At 41.6% G+C, this 21876-nt stretch overlaps 1 protein-coding gene across 1 annotated transcript in view; it reads left to right on the forward strand.

Moving 5' to 3' along the window:
• The window catches only part of RSBN1L (round spermatid basic protein 1 like), a 109488-nt gene that overhangs the window by 46356 nt on the left and 41256 nt on the right, over positions 1 to 21876 (forward strand). Inside the window, exon 2 of the mRNA XM_075857340.1 lies at positions 2795 to 2917. Within this exon, the coding sequence (XP_075713455.1) occupies positions 2795 to 2917 (123 nt within the window). The remainder of the gene's footprint in view (positions 1 to 2794; positions 2918 to 21876) is intronic.

The following is a 21876-nucleotide window of genomic DNA, read 5'->3' on the forward strand; positions in this document are numbered from 1 at the left end:
CTCCATCTACGGGGAGGGGGGGTGTGGTGTGGCACCATCTACGGGGTGTGTGTGTGTGTGTTACACCATCTATGGGATGGAGTGTGTGTTACACCATCTATGGGATGGAGTGTGTGTGTGTTGCGCCATCTACGGGGTGGGAAGTGTGTTGCGCCATCTACGGGGCGGTGTGTGTGTGGTGCCACCTAGGGGGCAGGGTGTGTGGCGCATGTGTGTGGCGCCATCTACGGGGTGGAGTGTGTGGCGCCATCTACGGGGTGGAGTGTGTGGCGCCATCTACGGGATGGAGTGTGGCGCGTGTGTGCGGCGCCATCTACATGGTGCTGTGTGTGTGTGTGTGTGTGGCGCCATCTACGGGGTAGTGTGTTTGTGTGTGTGTGTGTGTGTGTGTGTGTGTGTGGCGCCATCTACGGGGTGGTGTGTGTGTGTGTGTGTGTGTGGCGCGCCATCTACGGGGTGGGCGCTGTATTCCAGCATCTCAAAGACCCTAACATTACTGTCTGTATTTGGACAGTAACGTCAAGGGCTTTCCCAAGACTGTTCAATGCTCTGTCCGGGGGCCCCATTGGCGAGAGAGCCATCAGACCGGAAAGTGCAGCACTTCTTCAGTTTGTGCAGCGCTGTACTTCTAGGGCCCCTAACCGTGATCAAACACATGGCTGTTTTGATGAAACGAAGGCCTCGTGGACACTACCGTAGCTGTGTGCACGGCCCGTGATTGTGGCACAGATGGCCGCGGAGTGTCCTCTGCGGGCTGCCCGCAAATAACGGACCGTGCACACATTGAATTCAATGAGCCTGGACCGTAATAAGGCTCCTGGCCAGTGCATGGACTTTGGAAACCACGGTCGTGTGTATGGGCCCATAGCAATGAATGGGTCCACAATTCACATGCAAATTTTCGGGTGAACTGCGGGCGCAAAAACACGTTCGTGTGCATGAGGCCTAAGGGGGAGGGAGCCGGCAGACCGGAAAGTGCCGTGCTGCTCACACTGAAGCAGCACTTCACACATTAAACCTCGTTCAGCCTGCCAATGTTTATATATGTGACAACTGCACGGGCATCGGCAGTTGTAACGTATATAGTCGTATAGGGTTAATATAGGGGAACTAAAGGCCAGTTTTATATTGACAAAGTAGCATGACTATTAGTTTCTGAGCGATTTGTAACAATAATTGGCCTGTGTAAATAAAGGAGAAGAACGTTATCTTCAATAAGAGAGCGCCATCCCCCCATAGCACACGCTGCACTGATGGTGGCAAAACGATGCATACTCCAAAAATGGTTGGTACCGGATATCCCGCAATTGAGCAAGGTTGTTCAGGGGATGAGAAACCTGTTCTATCTGGATAGAATCGATGTTTTAAAACACAAGGACGCCCAAGGGGAAAACATTTTTGGGAAATGGAAATTGTTCATAACAGAGCATTTCTCAGGGGAGGAGATAAGCAAAATGATCGATCCATTCACTGGATCACCCTGGTACTTGATAAAGACCTCAAAGGCACCTTAGGAGTGTTAAAAATATGTAGAACATAATATCTATGGTCTTGATATAATATATTTGCCGATTCGGTTAGGGATGTAGCTTCATGTGGCTCCAGTTTGTATTTTTATGTTTATATTTATACTTAAAAAAGTTTGTATGCATTGTTCCTCAGGGATATTCATCACTAACGCTGTTCACCTAATGTTATGGAAATTCTTGTGACGACCTCCAATAACTGCTTCATAATGATGTAACAATTATGATCTCTGTGTCATTGTAAGGATGTGATTTCTGTAACTTCTGCAACATATGATTATAGCCCTGTAACAGTTTGCTGTATATTATGTTATTTGAAAAATCTTCAGAAAATCAATAAAAATATGTTTAAAAAAAAAAAGAGAGCGCCATCCCTAGGCAACAATGATGTTCCTTGTCCGGTGGGAAGGAGTTTCCCACCATATGTGTGGATCGTACTGATGGAAATCTCCGTCAGATCCTCGGCCAGAATTTTTCAAACCACTGATTTCTGTCAGTTGTTTAGAAAATGTTTTCGTGTAAAGGCACCTTAAGGGTTTTCTTACACGGCCCAACGGCTCGTTGGTCGCCTCTCGTTTCCTTCTTTCACTAGGAGCTATGTATGGGGATGAGCACTCGTTACTATGATCGCTCGACCCTATACATTTCTATCATGACGACAGCACGTCTCCCTGTTTACACCGGGAGATGTGCTTCCGACAATAACGTTTTCGGCTGCAGAAGCGATAGCGTCAGCCGATGAACAAGCGTTTGCAGGATCCCTCAGTATGTCTACTATACTATTCCATCCTTAAAAAATAAAAAACTTCGATCACATTTGGCTTCCGTCAGGCTAATCGGAACCCTCTTAGATATGTTTAAAGTTCCCGACGTACATGATAAACATTGGACAGAAACGTGATCTGAAGGACGCCTAAATAAAATTCATCTGTGTAGGCTGAATTCAGGGCCTTAGAAAGGCACACAGAGCTGAAATGTTGCGGTTTCTTAGAGGTAAATGATGATTTATGGTGTAATGTGCAGCATTGGACCATTCCCGACCGGTACGTGCTCAGATGCTGCCCCCTTTTTACCTCAAAATTGTAGTGCAATCCAATCCATCCATCCAACTTCACAAATCCTGTTACACAAAGTCACTGCTTTATTTCTTCAACCGCTGCTATTCATATGGGCTAGTTTATTGAAATGACCTCAATCTCCGCATTTCATCAGAAACCTTTCTTATCTTTACTTAGAAAATATCAGCCTGTTTTATTTTTCTCCACAAGGTGAGATAAAGGAGAAAATCAAGATCAAAGATAAGGAGAAGGAGAAGCAGAAGGAAAAAAAGAAACACAAACTGATGAATGAGTCCAAGAAGGAGAATGGAGAAGTGAAGTTACTGCAGAAAGGTATGATTTCTCCAGAGTTGTGTCCTGCAGAGCCAAATGTTTGACATCTTTGATCGAAAGCTCCACATTGGTGGTTTTATTTTACACTTGCGTTTCTTTGTGATTGTGGGCATAGGGCCAAGTAATGTGATGGTCTTGTGTTCTTTGTAACATTTTCAGGAGGTTGCTCTACCTCTTTATACTTTTTAACAGCTTCTCTGGACTATCATATAGATGTTAACTTGCTGGCAGCAATGGTAATTATGGCGCCATTCGTAAATGCACCAAAATAAGCCAGTGCTGCTTCTTCACCATAAGATATCCAATGTTGTTTGCCCGGATCATTGCGTAGCAACAGCTGTCGCTGAGATCGTATAGACCACTCCCTGTCCCCCTATAGATAATGTATGAGCATTGTCATAGTCATCTATGACCCTCCCCCAGCATGTAATAGCGAGAGTCCAGTATAATTTCTATATTCATTATGGTGGCCATATGCTAGGTTCAAAATATTTAAATAGGTAGTATTTGCCTGTTTGGCGTCGCTGGGGGGTGGGAGAGCAGCAGCATTATAACGGAGGCTAGGTTAGGCTTTCCACTACCGGACAACTGATGACCTATCCACCGGATAGGTTATTAGTATGTGATCGGTGTGTGTCCGACACCCGGACGGTGCACCTTTCCAGCTCCGGTGGATAGGTCATCAGTTGTCCGGTAGTGGGAAAACCGCTCTAATTTACCTATCCTTGCCACTGGCGATCCAGTGTTGTCGCTGCGGCGACCGTCCTGTTGCTTGTTGACGTGCACGTAGCATGTAACCACAGCAATCGGAAGGCTCTGTGGCGACTGATAGGGAAAAGACAGAATCTCAACATATGGCCGCTGAGCCCTCTAATTGGCTGCAGCAGTTACATGCTACTTGCTTGTCAACGAGCATCAGGACTGCCACGATATCACTGGATTGCCGGGGGCAAAGATAGGTTAGTATTACTTTTTTGGTTTATTTCATTTGTAGCCCCGAAGAAAAAAAATTCACTTCCTGGTTAAATCCTTTAACTAATGGAATATGTAAAATACCTGTTCAGGCCCCATGCACACGACCGTGCCCGCAATCACGGCCCGCGAGACAGCCGCATTTTCGGGCCGTGCTCCCATACAAAGCTCCCATACAAAGACCTCTTCAGGTTTGAAGAGGTCTTGTGGTGCCAAAACAGTGGAAACTCCCCAAAAGTTACCCCATTTTGGAAACTACAACCCTCAAGGAATTTATCTAGGTGTATAGTTAGCATTTTGACCACAAAGGTTTTTCGCTAAATTTATTAGACTTAGTCTGTAAAAATGAAAATCTAATAATAAAGAAAATGCACCCCAACATATGTAAAGCAATGTCTCCCGATTACGGCAATATACCATATGTGGTAATAAACTGCTGATTGGACCCACAGCAAGGCTCAGAAGGGAAGAAGCGCCATTTGGATTTTGGAGCAAGGATTTTGCTGGATTGGTTTTCGGTTCTATGTCGCGTTTGCAACCCCTTGGAGGGACCAAAACAGGGGAAACCCTCCAAAAGTGACCCCATTTTGGAAACTACACCTATCAAGGAATTTATCTAGGGGTATAGTTAGCATTTTGACCACACAGGTTTTTCGCAAAATATATTGGAATTAGTCTGTAAAAAAAAAAATTCTATGTTTTTTCAGAAAAAAAGTAGATTTTCATTATATTTACGAGGAATAATGAAGAAAATCACCCCAACATTGGTAAAGCAATTTCTCCTGATTACAGCAATATCCCATATGTGGTAATAAACTGCTGATTGGATCCACAACAGGTCTCAGAAGGGAAGGAGTGCCATTTGGATTTTAGAGCACGGATTTTGCTGAAATTGGTTTTCGGTGCCATGTCGCGTTTGCAACGCCCTGGAGGGACCAAAACAGTGGGAAACCCCCAAAACTGACCCCATTTTGGAAACTACACCTCTCAAGGAATTTATCTAGGGGTATAGTTAGTATTTTGACCACACAGGTTTTTTGCAGAATTTAGTGGAATTAGGCAGTGAAAATGAAATTCAACTTTTTTTCTGAAAAAGCATAGAAATTTTAAATTTTTACAAGGAATAAAGGGAAAAAAGAACCACAACATTTGTAAAGAATTTTCTCCTGATTACGGAAATACCCCATATGTGGTAATAAACTGCTGATTGGACCCATGGCAGCGCTCAGAAGGGAGGGAGCGCCATTTGGATTTTGGAGCACGGATTTTGCTGGATTGTTTTTCGGTGCCATGCCGCCTTTGCAACACCCTGGAGGGACCAAAATAGTGGAAGCCCCCCAAGTTACCCCATTTTGGAAACACCCCTCAAGGAATTTTTCTAGGGGTATAGTGAGCATTTAGACTCCACTGGTCTTTTGCAGAATTTATTAGAATTAGGCGGAGAAAATTAATATCACGATTTTTTTCCACTAAAATGTTGCATTTTCTCATTTTCACAAGGGATAAAGGAGAAATAAACAACCAATTTTTATAAAGCAATTTCTCCCGGGTACGGAAATACCCCACATGGGGTCATGCATTTATTTTCATTAGACATGAATTAACCCTTTCAGGACTGATCCATTTTTTGCTTTCTTATTTTCGTTTTTCACTACCCGCCTTCCAAGAGCCATAACTTTTTTCTTTTTCCGTCAGTAGAGTGATGTGACGGCTTATTTCTTGCAGGAGGAATTGTAGTTTCTATTGATACCATTTAAAGTGCCATAAAAAGTACTGGGAAACTGAAAAAAAATAGGAAAATATAGGAAAAAAATCTGATTCCATTTTTTGGGGTTTTCGTTTTTACAGCTTTCGCCGTGCGGTAAAAACGAAAACTACAGCGATTTTAGCGGTTTAAATTATTTAAGTTTTTACGGTGTTCACCGTGCGAGTTAAATAATGGTATATTGTAATAGTTCGGCCTTTTACGGACGTAGCGATATCAATTCTGTTTATTTTTTTACATTACTTTAGAAGAAAAATGGGAAAAGGTTTTTTTTTTTAACTTTAAACTTTTTTCTTTCTCACTACTAATAACTTGAATTCTTCTACACATTTTATTAGTCCCCTTAGGGGACTTGTACCAGCGATCATTGGATCGCGGGTACAATATGCTGCAATACTAATGTATTGCAGTATATTGTTATTTTTACAGACTCCTGTACCTGTCTGTTAGGCCTGATTTACACGAGCGTCATATACGTGCGTGCGACACGCGTGCTTTTCAGGCGTGTCGTATGCACCTATATTACTCTATGGGGCAGTGCAGACAGTGCGTGAATTTTGCGCAGCGCGAGTGCGTTGCGTAAAACTCACAACATGTCCTTTCTTTGTGCGCTGTTCGCGCATCACGCACACATTGAAGTCAATGGGTGCGTGAAAACCACACAGGTCGCACGGAAGCACTTCCGTGCGAACTGCGTGATTCGCGAACAGCTGTCAAACTCTGAATGTAAACAGAAAAGCACCACGTGCTTTTCTGTTTACAAACATCCAAACGGAGTGTCATAATGATGGCGGCTGCGCGAAAATCACGCAGCCGCGCATCATACACTGATGACACACGCAGCTGTTAAGTGCCTTTTGCGCACGCAAAACACTGCGTTGTTTGCGTGCGCAAAACGCACACGCTCGTGTAAATCAGGCCTTAGTCCCGGGTGTCAGCTGTAATACACAGCCGACACCCGCAGCGTATGGAGCGGGCTCAGCACGTGAGCCCGCTCCATACATCAACCCCGCACCATGACGTGCTATTAAGTCATAGTGCGCAAAGGGGTTAATGCACAGCGGGTGGTGAATATTGCAATTTTCCACTGATATGCCATTTTAGTCCATAATATGTCGTGCCCAGTGTGTGCCACTGAAGACAAATACCTCATAAAGCGTTAAGCGGGTTCTCCCGGGTATGGCGATGCCATATATGTGGGCGCAAACTGCTGTTTGGGCACGCTGCAGGGTTCAGAAGGGAGGGACGCTATTTTGCTTTTGGAGCGCAGATTTTGCTTGGTAGTTTTTCTGTTTTGGGTTTTGCTAGTATTTCAGTTTATAATTTTGGGGTATATGTAATCTGTGCGGAGAACATCAGGGCATAATAAGAGGGTATAATAATGCGGTAAATAAATAATAATTCATAGAAATGTGGCCAGTGTCGCACTGAAAATGGTGTCGGATGTTACCCGCTTTTAGAAAACACTGCACATTTTGCATCGCCATATTCCTGGGAGCCAGAACTTCTTTATTTTTTCACCACCAGAGCTGCGTGAGGGCTTATTTGTTGCGGGACAATCTGTACTTTTCATTGGTACCATTTTGGGATACATGCGATTTTTTTATTTTTTTTTATTTTTTTTTTATCACTTTTTATTACATTTTTTTGCAAGCCGGGTGACCATACACAAGCAATTCTGACAATGTTTTTTAGTTTATTTTTTGCGGCGTTCACCGTGCACTATAAATGACAATTTTACTTTATTCTGCGGGTCGATACGATTAGGGCAATACGATATGTATATAGGTTTATTTATGTTTTGCAGCGTTTGCGCAATAAAATCACTTTTTTATAAAATAATTTATTTTCTGTGTCACCATATTCTGAGAGGCGTAACTTTATTATTTTTCAGTCAAAAAAGCTGTGTAAGGGCTTGTTTTTTGCGGGACGGGTTGTAGTTTTTATCGGTACTATTTTCGGGTAAATGCGACTTTTTGATCACTTTTTATTCTCTATTTTGGGAGGGGTGGTGACCAAAAAAATAGCGATTCTGGTGTCGTTTTTTATTGATTTTATTTTTTTATTTTTTTTTGGGGTGTTCATGGTGCGGGAAAATTAACATTATAGTTTTATAGTTGGGGTCGTTACGAACGCGGTGATACCAGATATGTGTACTTTTTTTAACGTGTTCATTTTTTTCCTATAATGGAAGACTTATTATATTAAAAAAATGCAGTGTTTGTTTATATAACTTAGAACTTTAATTTTACACTTTTTTAAAATCTTTTGATTACTTTTTTTTTTTTTGACTTGTCCCACTAGGGGACACTTAGTCTTGCAGCTCTGATCACTGCTAGAGTACATTACACTACACACGTAGTGTAATATACTCTAACTGTCATTGTGACGTGACAGTCACACTGACAGGAAGTCCCGGAGGACCGGCCGGAGGCTGCTCCTACGAGGCTTCCGTACATGGCAACCCGCAGGTCATTGTCTGACCTCCGATTGCCACGACAAGCATCGGTAGCCCCCACGATCACTTCGTGGGGGCTGCCGATGTGCTTTAAACCACTTAAATGCGGCGACGGCAATCTGTCGCTGCATTTATGGGGTTAATTGCCAAAATCAGCGGCGATGGTCCGCTGACCGGCAAGACTGGAGTGTCGGCTGTTGGGGACAGCTGACCTCCCGGTACCCGGACACTGTCCATCGGGACCGCGTGCGTCGGGAACTACTCCGCAACTGTACGTCCTGATGCGGGAGCTAACCCCTCTGCAGGACGTACTATTGCGGAGCAGCGCGGCAAGAGGTTAAGGGCCTGTGCACATCACCGTTGCCCTTCCGCTGAGGGGTTCCATCGGGTTAACCCTTCAACGGAAAGACAAACTGAAACCTCCGCTTTAGTTTCAATGGTGACGGAAACTTAGCTAATGGTTTCCGTCTGTCACCGTTGTGACAGGGTTCCGTGGTTTCGGACGGAATCAATAGCGTAGTCGACTGCGCTATTGATTCCGTCAAAACGACAAAAACCTGTCACAACGGTGACCGACGGACACCATTAGCTAAGTTTCCGTCACCATTGAGTTCAATGGTGAGGGAACGGAAGCTGAGGTTTCGGTTTGCCTTTCCACTAAGGGGTTAGCCCGACGGAACCCCTCAGTGGAAAGCAACGATGATGTGAACACAGCTAAATGTTAGCCATAATCATAAACGTTAAAAGAAAAAAATGCTGGAAATAGATCCCTCTGTGTGTAATGAATCTACAGGGTGGGCCATTTATATGGATACACCTAAATAAAATGGGAATGGTTGGTGATATTAACTTCCTGTTTGTGGCACATTAGTATATGGGAGGGAGGAAACTTTTCAAGCTGGGTGTTGACCATGGCGGCCATTTTGAAGTCGGCCATTTTGTATCCAACTTTAGTTTTTTCAATGGGAAGAGGGTCATGTGACACATCAAACTTATCGAGAATTTCACAAGAAAAACAATGGTGTGCTTGGTTTTAACGTTACTTTATTCTTTCATGAGTTATTTACAAGTTTCTGACCACTTATAAAATGTGTTCAAAGTGCTGCCCATTGTGTTGGATTGTCAATGCAACCCTCTTCTCCCACTCTTCACACACTGATAGCCACACCGCAGAAGAAATGCTAGCACAGGCTTCCAGTATCCGTAGTTTCAGTTGCTGCACATCTCGTATCTTCACAGCATAGACAATTGCCTTCAGATGACCCCAAAGATGAAAGTCTAAGGGGGTCAGATCGGGAAACCTAGGGGGCCATTCAACTGGCCCACGACGACCAATCCACTTTCCAGGAAACTGTTCATCTAGGAATGCTCGGACCTGATACCCATAATGTGGTGGTGCACCATCTTGCTGGAAAAACTCTGGGAATAAAGAGGGAAACACATCATCATGTAGCAATTTCAGATATCCCTTGGCCTTGAGGTTTCCATTGATGAAGAATGGCCCCACTATCTTTGTACCCCATATACCACACCATACCATCAATTTTTGTGTTCTAACAGTCTTGGAGGGATCTATCCAATGTGGGTTAGTGTCAGACCAATAGCGGTGGTTTTGTTTGTTAACTTCACCATTCACATAAAAGTTTGTCTCATCACTGAACAAAATGTTCTGTGTAAACTGTGGGTCCTGTTCCAATTTTTGTTTTGCCCATTCTGCAAATTCAGTGCGCCGATCTGGGTCATCCTCGTTGAGATGCTGCAGCAGCTGGAATTTGTAAGGGTGCCATTTGTGAGTAGCTAATATCCGCCGAAGGGATGTTCGACTGATGCCACTCTCCAGTGACATGCGGCAAGTGCTACGCTGTGGGCTCTTGCTGAATGAAGCTAGGACACCCACTGATGTTTCTTCATTAGTGACAGTTTTCATGCGTCCACATCTGGGCAAATCCAACACTGAACCAGTTTCACGAAACTTGGCAAGCAGTTTGCAAACTGTAGCATGGGAGATGGGTGGTCTCGTAGGGTGTCTTGCATTGAAATCTGCTGCAATGACCCGGGTACTGCGTTCACCAGACATCAACACAATTTCTATCCGTGCCTCACGTGTTAACCTCTGCGACATGTCAATGGCTGTAAACAAAGAGAAGTTTGTAAATAACTCACGAAAGAATAAAGTAATGTTAAAACCAAGCACACCATTGTTTTCTTGTGAAATTCTCGATAAGTTTGATGTGTCACATGACCCTCTTCCCATTGAAAAAACTAAAGTTGGATACAAAATGGCTGACTTCAAAATGGCCGCCATGGTCAACACCCAGCTTGAAAAGTTTTCCCACCTCCCATATACTAATGTGCCACAAACAGGAAGTTAATATCACCAACCATTGCCATTTTATTTAGGTGTATCCATATAACTGGCCCACCCTGTATATAATATGAGTTTCAGTTGAATTACTGAAATTTACTTTTTGATATTCTAATTCATTGAGAAGGACTAGTATATGTATTAGGCCATGCCAGAGGGTAATTTGCTCTTGTTTGTTTTGGGGTTTTATTAATAAATTCTATGTATCAAAAACGGTGCCATTGAAAAATCCAATTTGTCCTTCAAAAAACAAACAAAAACAAGCACTCATGCAGCCACCTTCCATAACAAAAGGTTATGGAAGGTGGGGATTAAGGCCCATTGCCACATTTCTGAATGACCAAAATAGGTTGGTCTTGAGAGGTAAGGGTATGTTCACACGCAAAACAAAAAACGGCTGTAAAATACCGAGCTGTTTTAAAGGGAAATCAGCCTCTGATTTTCAGCAGTTTTTGAAACCACAAATGCTTTTTGAGGTGCTTTTTGGAGCTGTTTTTCTATTGACCCAATTCAAAACCGCTCCAAAAAAACGTTCAAGAAATTCCAAAGGGAATTTTCAGGCAGATTTTCCTCCTGCAAAAAAACTCTGTGTGAACCCAGCCTGAGGATAATTGGATAACTTCCATGAGGCAAGTAAAAAAACAAAAACGAAGTTGCTTTTGTCAGTTGGGATTGCTTTTCTGTAGACCTGTATTTTTTTTATTTTATTTTTTAATGAAAATAAAAATACAGATTGCACAAAGACATTATTTGTGTTAATTCCATACATTTTATAGATTTTCTTGTGTATGGGCCATCTGCTGTGCAGCCATAGTTTTATGTATAAACGGTTCTGAAAATGATAGGTTTTACTGCAGCTCGAGCAGGATGAGCCATGTAATTCAATCTTACAGTAATGCTATGAGACAAAAGGTCTGAAAATAAATCTGCCGACATCTATGCCTGCCAGGGCCATGTCTGTGCTGTTTCAGTTATTTATTAATGTAGTGTCACTTTGACTATATTTATGGCGTTTCCTATCCCAAATGCCAAAATGCTCTTGATGAATGAGCCCCTCCTTGGTTAGCAGCTGCTCAATCCCATTTTAAGCAATACTGGGCTTTTTATCTGTTGGAATGTTTATTATTACACCTGTGTTGTGCACTTTGCTATATAGCGCTTTAGGACTGGATTCACACAGTGTTTTTGGTGCCAATGCCAGGAGTGGTTACAAAAGAAGAAAAGAATAAGGCTAGGGTCAAACAGCGTTTTGATTCAGGGCGTTTTTTTTGAAAAAATTTTTTAGTATTTTTTTATAGTCTAAAGTGGATCGAAGGAAAGGTATAACAAAGACTGATGAAGCTCCTTTCTTTTGCGTCAACACCTGTGTTGGACTCAAGTAAATTAGCAAAACACTGCACTAAAAAGCATGTGTGATCCTGGTCTAATGGAGAGACTTCTACTTCTCCCTCTCCTCTCTTTTATATCCACTCCTGGCATTGGCTTAAAACATGCATGGAAAAAAAAAGCATCAAAATTAGATTGAAACGAATATTAAAATGTATTAAGATTGGACCTGTGCGCGTTACTCTCCAGCGTCACTGCAATAGTATCGACCCAGCATGCAGGAGCGTCTCTCCATGCCCGATGTTAGTTCGGCTGTGAAAATGTAACTGGATTGACACTTTTTAACCCCTTAACGACCGGCGTATAGTCTTTTTACGTCGCCCGTTCAGGGTAGTTCTTCTTTACGTCTGTACTTCAGAAGGACTTTTCCCGCATCGTGCGGGGGTGCTGCTGAAGCCCAGGCTGTCAGTAACAGCCTCGGGCTTCAGGGCAACGATCGGAGACCACTAGCAGTGGTCTCCGGTCATATTTAACCCCTCAGATGCAGCGCTCCATAGCGAGTGATTTTAGAGGGAGGGGGCTCACTCTCTCACCCCACTGGCATCCCCGCGTGCCGATGGTTTCTGTAGCAGCCTAACTAAGGCCTCTAGGGCTGCCTTTAGTAATTGCCTGATAGGCCATGCCAGAGGTATGGCCTAACAGATGCCTGTTAGGTTTACACTGACCGGCAATAATACACTGCAATACAGAAATATTGCAGTGTATTATAATAGCGATCAGAAGTTTGCACAGTAAAGTCCCCCAGTGGGACTAAAAATAAAGTAAAAACAAGTTAAATAAAGATTGAAATAAGTGTCCCAAGTAAAAAAAAAACTAAAAAAAACAAACAAACACTTTTTCCCCTTACAAAACACTTTATTATGAAAAAAGTAAAAAGTTACTCATATTTGGTATCGCCGCGTCCGTAACGAATTCAACTATAAAATGATTACATTATTTAACCTGCACGGTGAACGCCGTGAAAAATCTAATAAAAAAATGCCAGAATTTCTGTTTTCTGTTCATCCTGCCTTCAAAAGAATTTGATAAAAAGTGATCAAACAGTCGCATCTACTCCAAAATGGTACCGATAAAAACTACAAGTCGTCCCACAAAAAAAAGCCCTTTATACAACTGCATCGGTCAAAAAATAAAAAAGTTATGGCTCTTAACCCGTTAGTGACCGGCCCATAGTGTTGTTTTTTTTTTAAATTCTTTATTTTAGGGTTTTCTAACAAACAAAAAGGAAGGGTACAAAAATAAAAAAGGGAGGGGGTAACAGATCATCTTCACACTGCGAAACATCTATTAATGTAATAATGCATCTCAAACAATACAATCCGGTATAATAATAATGTTATATTGCGAAATCAATATGATGTTCATCTTAAAAAATGTAGCATTAAATCCCTTGAACCAATATACGGAAAATCTTGTGAGTAAATGACTTGCCTCAGGAAGAAAATTTGATGGTTATATAGATGTGGGATTAGCTAATAATTTTTACGTCGGTCACTAACGGGCTTTATTCCGATGCAATAGACTTTTTACGTCGTGGCATCTGAATAAGTAAACAGAGCAGGGAACTGTCAAATCTCCCTGCTCTCAGCTGCCAGAGGTAGCTGAGGGCTGGGGGCGCCCCTGCTCGACCAGGTGAGATCGATATTAGTATCGATCTAACCCGTTTAACCCCTCAGATGCGGTGCACAATAGCGTGCACCGCATCTGAGTGGTTTTGGAGAGAGGGAGGGATCTCCCTCTCATCTCACTGACACCCGGCGATAAGATCGCTGTGTGTCCGACGGCAGCCGGGGGCCTAATAAAGGCCCCCAGGTCTGCCTGCAGTGAATGCCCGCTAGGTCGGACAGGCAGTAATACACTGCAATACAAAAGTATTGCAGTGTATTATAATAGCCATCGGAGGATCGCATATTCAAGTCCCCTAGTGGGACTAGTAAAAAAGTTTAATAAAGTTAATTTAAAAAAAAAAGAAAAACCCACTTTTTCCCCTTACAAACTTCTTTACAATTAAAAACCAAAATAAAGTAAAAAAGTTACGACCCCCAACTATAAAGCTATTACATTACTTGACCCACACGGTGAACACCGTAAAAAATAAAATAAACGATGGAAATAATTGCTGTTTTCTGTGAATCCTGACTTTTAAAAAAAAATGTGATAAAAAGTGATCAAAAAGTCGCATCTACTCCAAAATGGTACCGATAAAAACTACAAGTCGTCCCTCAAAAAAAAAGCCCTCCTACAATTACATAGACGAAAAAATAAAAACGTTACGGCTCTTCAAATATGGAGACACAAAAACATATAATTTTGAAAAAAAAAGTGTTTTCACTGTGCAAAAGTAGTAAAACATACAAAAACTATACAAATTTGGTATCTTTGCAATCGTAACAACCCGCTGAATAAAGTTATTCTGTTATTTATACCACACGGTAAACGGCATAAATTTAGGACGCAAAAAAGTGTGGCGAAATTGCTGTTTTTTGTTCATCAAAGTTCATCAATAAATTCTATGTACCCCGACATGGTGCTATTAAAAATTACAACTTGTCCCGCAAAAAACAAGACCTTATACAGATATGTCGACGCAAAAATAAAAAGTGTATAGCTCTTTTTGAATGAGACGATGGAAAAACGTAAAAAATGGCTTGGTCATTAATGTCTAAAATAGGCTGATCATTAAGGGGTTAAAATATGGCGACACAAAAGCAAATAATTTTGAAAAAAATTTGTTTTTACTGTTTAAAAGTAGGAAAACATAAAAAAATCCATAGAAATTTGGTATCGCCGCAATCGTAACAACCCACTGAATAAAGTTATGTTATTTATACCACACGGTAAACGGCGTAAAATTAAGACGCAAAAAAAGGCGAAATTTCTGTTTTATTTCCAGTACCCCACTAAAAAAGTTATTTAAAAAGTGAATCAATAAATTATATGTACCCCAAAATGGTACTATTCTAAAATGCAACTTGTCCCGCAAAAAAAAAAAAAAGACCTTATACAGCTATGTCGACGCAAAAATAAAAAAGTTATAGATCTTTGAATGTGACGATGGAAAAACGTAAAAAATTAGGGGGTTAAGGATGCGGCCTGTTTTGAACTTCAGGACACCATTTTTCAAATATGACGTGTCACTTTGTGGTATTTACTTACCGATTTTGATTCTGAGATTTCGGTTCTTTCGTGACACATTGTACTTAAATTTGATGGTACATTTTGGTCGATGGCCCTTTTTTATTTGAAATACTCTAGTTTTAAAACCGATAATGATATCACACAAATTTAGTAAATAAATAAGGTTTACCATGTCTTCTTTATGTAGATATTTTAAATTGTTTTTTTAGGCACCACTTGAGTTATGAAGTGGCTTTGAGGAGCCTAGCTATTAGAAACCCCCTACAAATCACCCCATTTTAAAAACTGCACCCCTCAATGTATAAAAAGGGAGAAAAAAAACAGTGGATGTGAACTTTACAAATTATTTTTTTTGCATTTGAATCCATTTATTTCTGTAATACAGTGGTTGTCAACAGAGAAGCACAACTTATTATTTATTACCCTGATTTTGCAGTTTTCAGAAATATGTGACCCTAGTGAAATTAACTTTTTTGATGATATTCTAATTCATTGAGAAGGACTAGTATATGTATTAGGCCATGCCAGAGGGGTTTTGGGGTTTTATTCCCACCTCCCCTCCCCCCCCCCCAAACATAATAAATTAATAAAAGTTAATAAATTCTACGTATCAAAACCGGTGCTACTGGACTCAAATCCAGGCCACAGAAAAGAAAATGCACCTTGTGGATTTTGGGGCCTCCTTTCTATTAAGGTGTTTATCAGGTACCACTCCATGTTTGGAGAGGCCTTGAGGTGGCACAACATAAGAAACCCCCGAAAAAAAACCATTTTGGAAACTACATCCTGCAAGGAATTTATCTAGGAGTGTATCGAGAATTTTGACCCCAAAGCTGTTTCATAGAATTTATTAGAACTGGGCTGTGAAAATGAAAAAATATTTTTTCCCTAATATGTAAATTTATCTCAAAACTATTCATTTCCACAAGGAATTCAGGAGATCAAGCGCCACACAAATTGTTAGCCAAATTTCTTTGAGCAAAGCAATACCCCATATGTGGTCATAAACTGCTGTTAGGATGCACATACACGCTAGGAAGAAGCGCCGTTTGACTTATTTAGAGCGCAGATTTTGCTTGAATTGTTCTCTAAAGCCATGTCCCATTTGTAGAGCTCCTGAAGTACCAGTACAATGGAAAACACCAAAAAGTGACATTTAGGAAATTGCACCCCTCAAGGAAATAATCTAGGGGTTTAGTGAGCATTTTTACCCTATACGTGTTTTAGCTAATTTATTAGAATCGGGTACCGAAAATCGTAAAAATGTTTGGTTTCTGTTCCATTAACATGTAGTTTTATCTCTGTACAGGGGAAACACCAAATAAGTGACCCAATTTTGGAAACCCATTCCCTCAAGGAATTCACCTAGGAGTATAGTCCGCATTTTGACCATACAGATGTTGTGCAGAAATTAGTGGGCAGTGGATGTTGCAGAGTGAAAGTGCAATTTTTCGATAGATATGCCTTTTCATTGCCCAATGTTGTGTCCAGCTTGCGCCACTGTGAAAAGACAGCTCTAATTATTATGCTGTGTTTTCTGATTTTAGGAACACCCTACATATGGCCCTAATATTTTGCTTAGACATACAACAGGACACAGTAGTGTAGGGGCATCGTGCGCATTTGAGACCCAATTTGTTGATTCACACAGCATTGCTTCAGAATTGCAGAGGTTCTGAGCTGAAAGAGTAAGGGCTTGTCCACACATAACGGAATTGTTGGAGAATTTCTGCAGCAATTCCGCAGAAAATTCTGTGATTTTGACTGCAGAAAATGGTGCGTATTTTGTGGCGTTTTTTTCAATACTAGGAGATGGCAATATCTTCTCTGAAAACCGCAGCAATTCAGTCCACTTTCCGCAGCAGCAATTGACATGCTGCGGTATGATAAATACGCACCACAGGTGAATTTCTGCTCGGAAATGTTCCATTGCGTGTGGATGAGATTTGTTAAAGAGGCTCTGTCACCACATTATAAGTGGCCTATCTTGTACATGATGTGATCAGCGCTGTAATGTAGATTACAGCAGTGTTTTTTATTTAGAAAGACGATAATTTTTGACGGAGTTATGACTTATTTTAGCTTTATGCTAATGAGTTTCTTAATGGACAACTGGGCGTTTTACTTTTTGGCCAAGTGGGCGTTGTGGAGAGAAGTGTATAACGCTGACCAATCAGTGACCAATCAGCGTCATACACTTCTCCCCATTCATTTACACAGCACTAGCGATATAGCTATATCGTTATGTGCAGCTAGATACACAAACACTAACATTACTGCAGTGTCCTGACCATGAATATACATCACTACCAGCCAGGACGTCATTTCTATTCAGAATCCTGACACTTCGCTAATACAATCCCGACACTACAACACAGCAGGCGTAATCTCGCGTGATTATGTTGTAAACTGTCATCTCAAACGAGATTACGCTTCCTGTGCTGTAGTGTCGGGATTGTATTAGCGAAGTGTCAGGATTCTGAATACACATCACGTCCTGCCTGGAGGTAATGTATATTCATAGTCAGGACACTGCAGTAACGTTATAGTGTGTTTATGTGGCTGCACATAGCGATATAGCTATATCGCTATGTGCTGTGTAAATGAATGGGGAGAAGTGTATGACGCTGATTGGTCACTGATTGGTCAGCGTCATACACTTCTCTCCACAACGCCCACTTGGCCATATAGTAAAACTCGCCCAGTTGTTCATTAAGAAACTCATTAGCATAAAGCTAAAATAGGTCATAACTCCGTCAAAAATGATAGTTTTTCTAAATAAAACAACACTGCAGTAATCTACATTACAGCGCCTATCAATCATGTACAAGATAGGCCACTTATAATGTGGTGACAGAGCCTCTTTAAGTCTCACCCACTTTGCTGCTACTGTATTCTGTGTATTTTCTGTCCGCAATTCCGGACAGAAAACACGCAGCAATTCCGTTACATGTGGACAAGCTGTTAACCCCTTCCCTCTTTAGCCACTTTTGACCTTCTTGACCGAGCCTCATTTTTCGAATCTGACATGTTTCACTTTGTGGAAATAACTTCGGAATGCTTTTACCTATCCAAGCGATTCTGAGATTGTTTTCTCGTGACACATTGGACTTTATGTTACTGGCAAAATTTGCTCGATATGTAATTGTGAAAAACATCAAAATGTAGCGAAAAATTGCAAAAATTATCATTTTGTAAGACAGGCAGTTATAACACACAAAATTGTTGCTAATTAACATCCCCCATATGTCTACTTTAGATTGACATCGTTTTTTGAACATCCTTTTATTTTTCTAGGGCGTTACAAGGCTTTGAACTTTATCAGCAATTTCTCACATTTTCAAGAAAATTTCAAAAGGCTATTTTTACAGGGGTCAGTTCAGTTGTGAAGTGGCTTTGAGGGCCTTATATATTAGAAACCCAAAAAAAGTCACCCCATTTTAAAAACTTCACCCCTCAAAGTATTCAAAACAGCATTTAGAAAATTTCTTAACCCTTTAAACTTTTCACAGGAATTAAAGCAAAGTAGGGGGGAAATTTACAGATTTCATATTTTTTTGCAGAAATAAATTTTTAATCCAATTTTCTTTATAACACAAAGTTTTACCAGAGAATTGCAACTCCATATTTATTGCCCAGGTTCTGCAGTTTCAGGAAATATCCCACATGTGGCCATAGCGTGCTACTGGACTGAAGCACCAGCCTCAGAAGCAAAGGAGCACCTAGTGGATTTTGGGGCCTTATTTTTATTCGAATATATTTTAGGCACCATGTCAGGTTTGAAGGGCTTTTGCGATGCCAAAACAGTGGAAACCCCCCCACAAGTGACCCCATTTTGGAAACTACACCCATTGCGGAAATAATCTAGGGGAATACTGAGCGTCTTGACCCCACAGGTTTTTTGCAGAAATTATTGGAAGTAGGCCGTGAAAATGAAAATTGACATTCTTTCAAAGGAAATGTAGGTTTAGCTAATTTTTTCTCATTTACACAAGGACTAAAGAAGAAAAAGCACTGCAAAATTTGTAAAGCTATTTCTCCCGAGTAAAACAATACCCCACATGTATTGGACACACGGCAGGGCTTAGAAGGGAACGAGCGCCATTTGGCTTTTGGAGCTCAAATTTAGCAGGAATGGTTTGCGGTGGCCATGTCGCTTTTGCAAAGCCCCTGAGGCGACAAAACAATGAAAACGCCCAAAAAGTGACTACATTTAGGAAACTACACCCCTTGAGGAATTCATCTAGGGGTGTAGTAAGCATTTTGACTCCATAGATGTTTCCTAGAATTTATTAGAATTGGGCAGTGAAAATAAAAACAATCCTTTCTCTTCAAGAAGACGTAGCTTTAGCGCGAAATTTTTCGTTTTCTCAACAAATAAAGGAAAAATAGAACCCACCATTTGTAAAGCAATTTCTCCCGAGTACAGCAAGACCCCATATGTGGTCATAAACTGCTGTTTAGGCACACGGCAGGGCTCAGAAGGGAAGGAGCGCCATTTTGCTGGATTGCTTTCTGGGCGCCTGTGGGACCAAAACAGTGGAAACCCCGTAGACGTGACCCCATTTTGGAAACTACACCCCTCAATGCATTTACCTAGTGGTGTAGTGAGCATGTTAACACTGCAGGTGTTTTGTAGAAATTAGTGTGCACTCGATGTTGCAGAGTGAAAATAGGAATTTTTCCATAGATATGCCAATATGTGGGGCCCAGCTTGTGCCACCATAACAAGACAGCTCTCTAATTATTATGCGGTGTTTCCCGGTTTTAGAAACATCCCACATGTGGCCCTAATCTTTTGCCTGGACATTCGACCAGGCTCAGGAGTGAGAGAGTACCATGTAAAATTGAGGCCTAATTTGGCGAATTTACGAAGTATTGGTTCACAATTGCTGAGGCTCTGATGTGAAATAATAAAAAAAAAACCCTGAGAAGCGACCCCCATTTGGAAACTGCACCCCTCAAGGCATTTATTAAGGGGTGTAGTGAGCATTTTCACACCACAGGTCTTTTCCATAAATGAATTCGCTGCGGATGGTGCAAATTAAAAATTGATATTTTTCCCTAGATATGACAGTCCAGTGGGAAATATGTCATGCCCAGCTTATGCCACTGGAGACACACACCCCAAAAATTGTTAAAAGGGTTCTCCCGGGTATGACGATGCCATATATATGTGGAAGGAAACTGCTGTTTGGGCACACTGTAGGGCTTAGATGGGAGAGAGTGCCATTTGGCTTTTGGAGAGCGGATTTAGCTTGGTAGTAGATTTGTTTGAGTATTACTGGTGTTTCCATTTATAATGTGGGGGCATATGTAAGCTGGGCAGAGTACATCAGGGGCATAGTCAGGTGTAATAATAATGGGGTAAGAAAACAATAAAATAATCCATAGATGTGTGTTACGCTGTGAAGCAATCCTTTCTGCACAGGCCAATGTCGCACTGATATATGGCGTCCTTTCTTATGCCCCTTTTGGTCCACACTCCGCGCCTTTGCAGTTTGGGGAATTTTGCTGGGAAAGTGTTGTCCTGGTATAATACGGGCACCGTCGCTTCCAGCGGATATGTTTGGGCCCTCCCCTTCCTGGTCCCCTAATTTTAGGTCCTTATTAATTCGCCTCTTGAAACAGAACAAATGTTCCCCTCGGGCACAACTGCATATTTTTTCTTTCCTGACTTATTGGAGCCATAACTCATTTTATTTTTTCATAGACGTAGCGGTATGAGGGCTGGTTTGTTGCGGGACGAGCTGTAGTTATTATTGGTACCATTTTGGGGTACATGCGACTTTTTGATCACCGTTTATCCTATTTTTTGGGAGGCCAGGTAAACAAAAAAATGCAATTCTGGCACAGCTTTTTTAGGTTTTTTTTTATACAGCGTTCACCATGCGTTATAAATTACATGTTAACTTTATTCTGCGGGTCAGTACAATTCCGGCGATACCTATTTTATAGGACTTTTTTATGTTTTACAACTTTTTGCACAATAAAATTACTTTTGTAAAAAGAATGTATTTTTTCTGTCGCCAAGTTGTGAGAACCATAACTTTTTCATTTTTTTTGTCGACGGAGCTGTATGAGGGCTTGTTTTTTGCGAGACGAGCTATAGTTTTTATTTTATTACTTGAAACTTTTATGGTTTTCAAACTTTATTTTTTTCACTTTTTTCTACACTTTTTTTTTACACTTTTTTTCAAGTCCAACTTGAAGTTCCAACTGTCATGGTTTTTTTTTCTAATACATTGCACTGCATTACATTGTAGTGCAATGTATTAGATCTGTCAGTTATTCACTGACCGCAAGCCGATTAGGCTTCGCCTCCCGGCAGGGCCTAATCGGCTTCCGTAATGGCAGAGCAGGAGGCCATTGTGTCTCCTGTTGCCATAGCAGCAGTCGCCAGTTCCGATTGCCTGTCAGGGCTGGCGATCTGCTAGCAACCGCTAAGATGCAGCAATCACTTTCGATTGCTGCATCGAAGGGGTTAATGGCAGGGATCGGAGCTAGCTCCGGTTCCTGCCGTTACAGGTGGATGTCAGCTGTAACATATAGCGCTGACTTTCACCGCTGATGACGCCGGATCAGCTCCGCCGCCGGGCGGATCTTGACCGGCTTCCGTGCTAGGCAGACCAGGAGGCCAGTATTAGGCCTGCGGTTGCCATTGCAGCCACCGGAACCCCGGCAATTTCATTGCTGGGGTTCCGATGAGCTGCAAACACCTTAAGTGCAGCACTCGCGTTTGAGCGCTGCACTTAAGGGGTTAATTGCAGGGATCTAAGCTAATTTCTGTCCCCGCCATTACAGCCGGATGTCAGCTGTAAGATACAGCTGAGATCCGGCGATGATGGCACTGACTCAGCTTCTGAGCCGGTGCC

The sequence above is a fragment of the Rhinoderma darwinii genome, chromosome 3 (assembly GCF_050947455.1).
Source record: "Rhinoderma darwinii isolate aRhiDar2 chromosome 3, aRhiDar2.hap1, whole genome shotgun sequence".
Classification (NCBI taxonomy): Eukaryota; Metazoa; Chordata; class Amphibia; order Anura; family Rhinodermatidae; genus Rhinoderma; species Rhinoderma darwinii.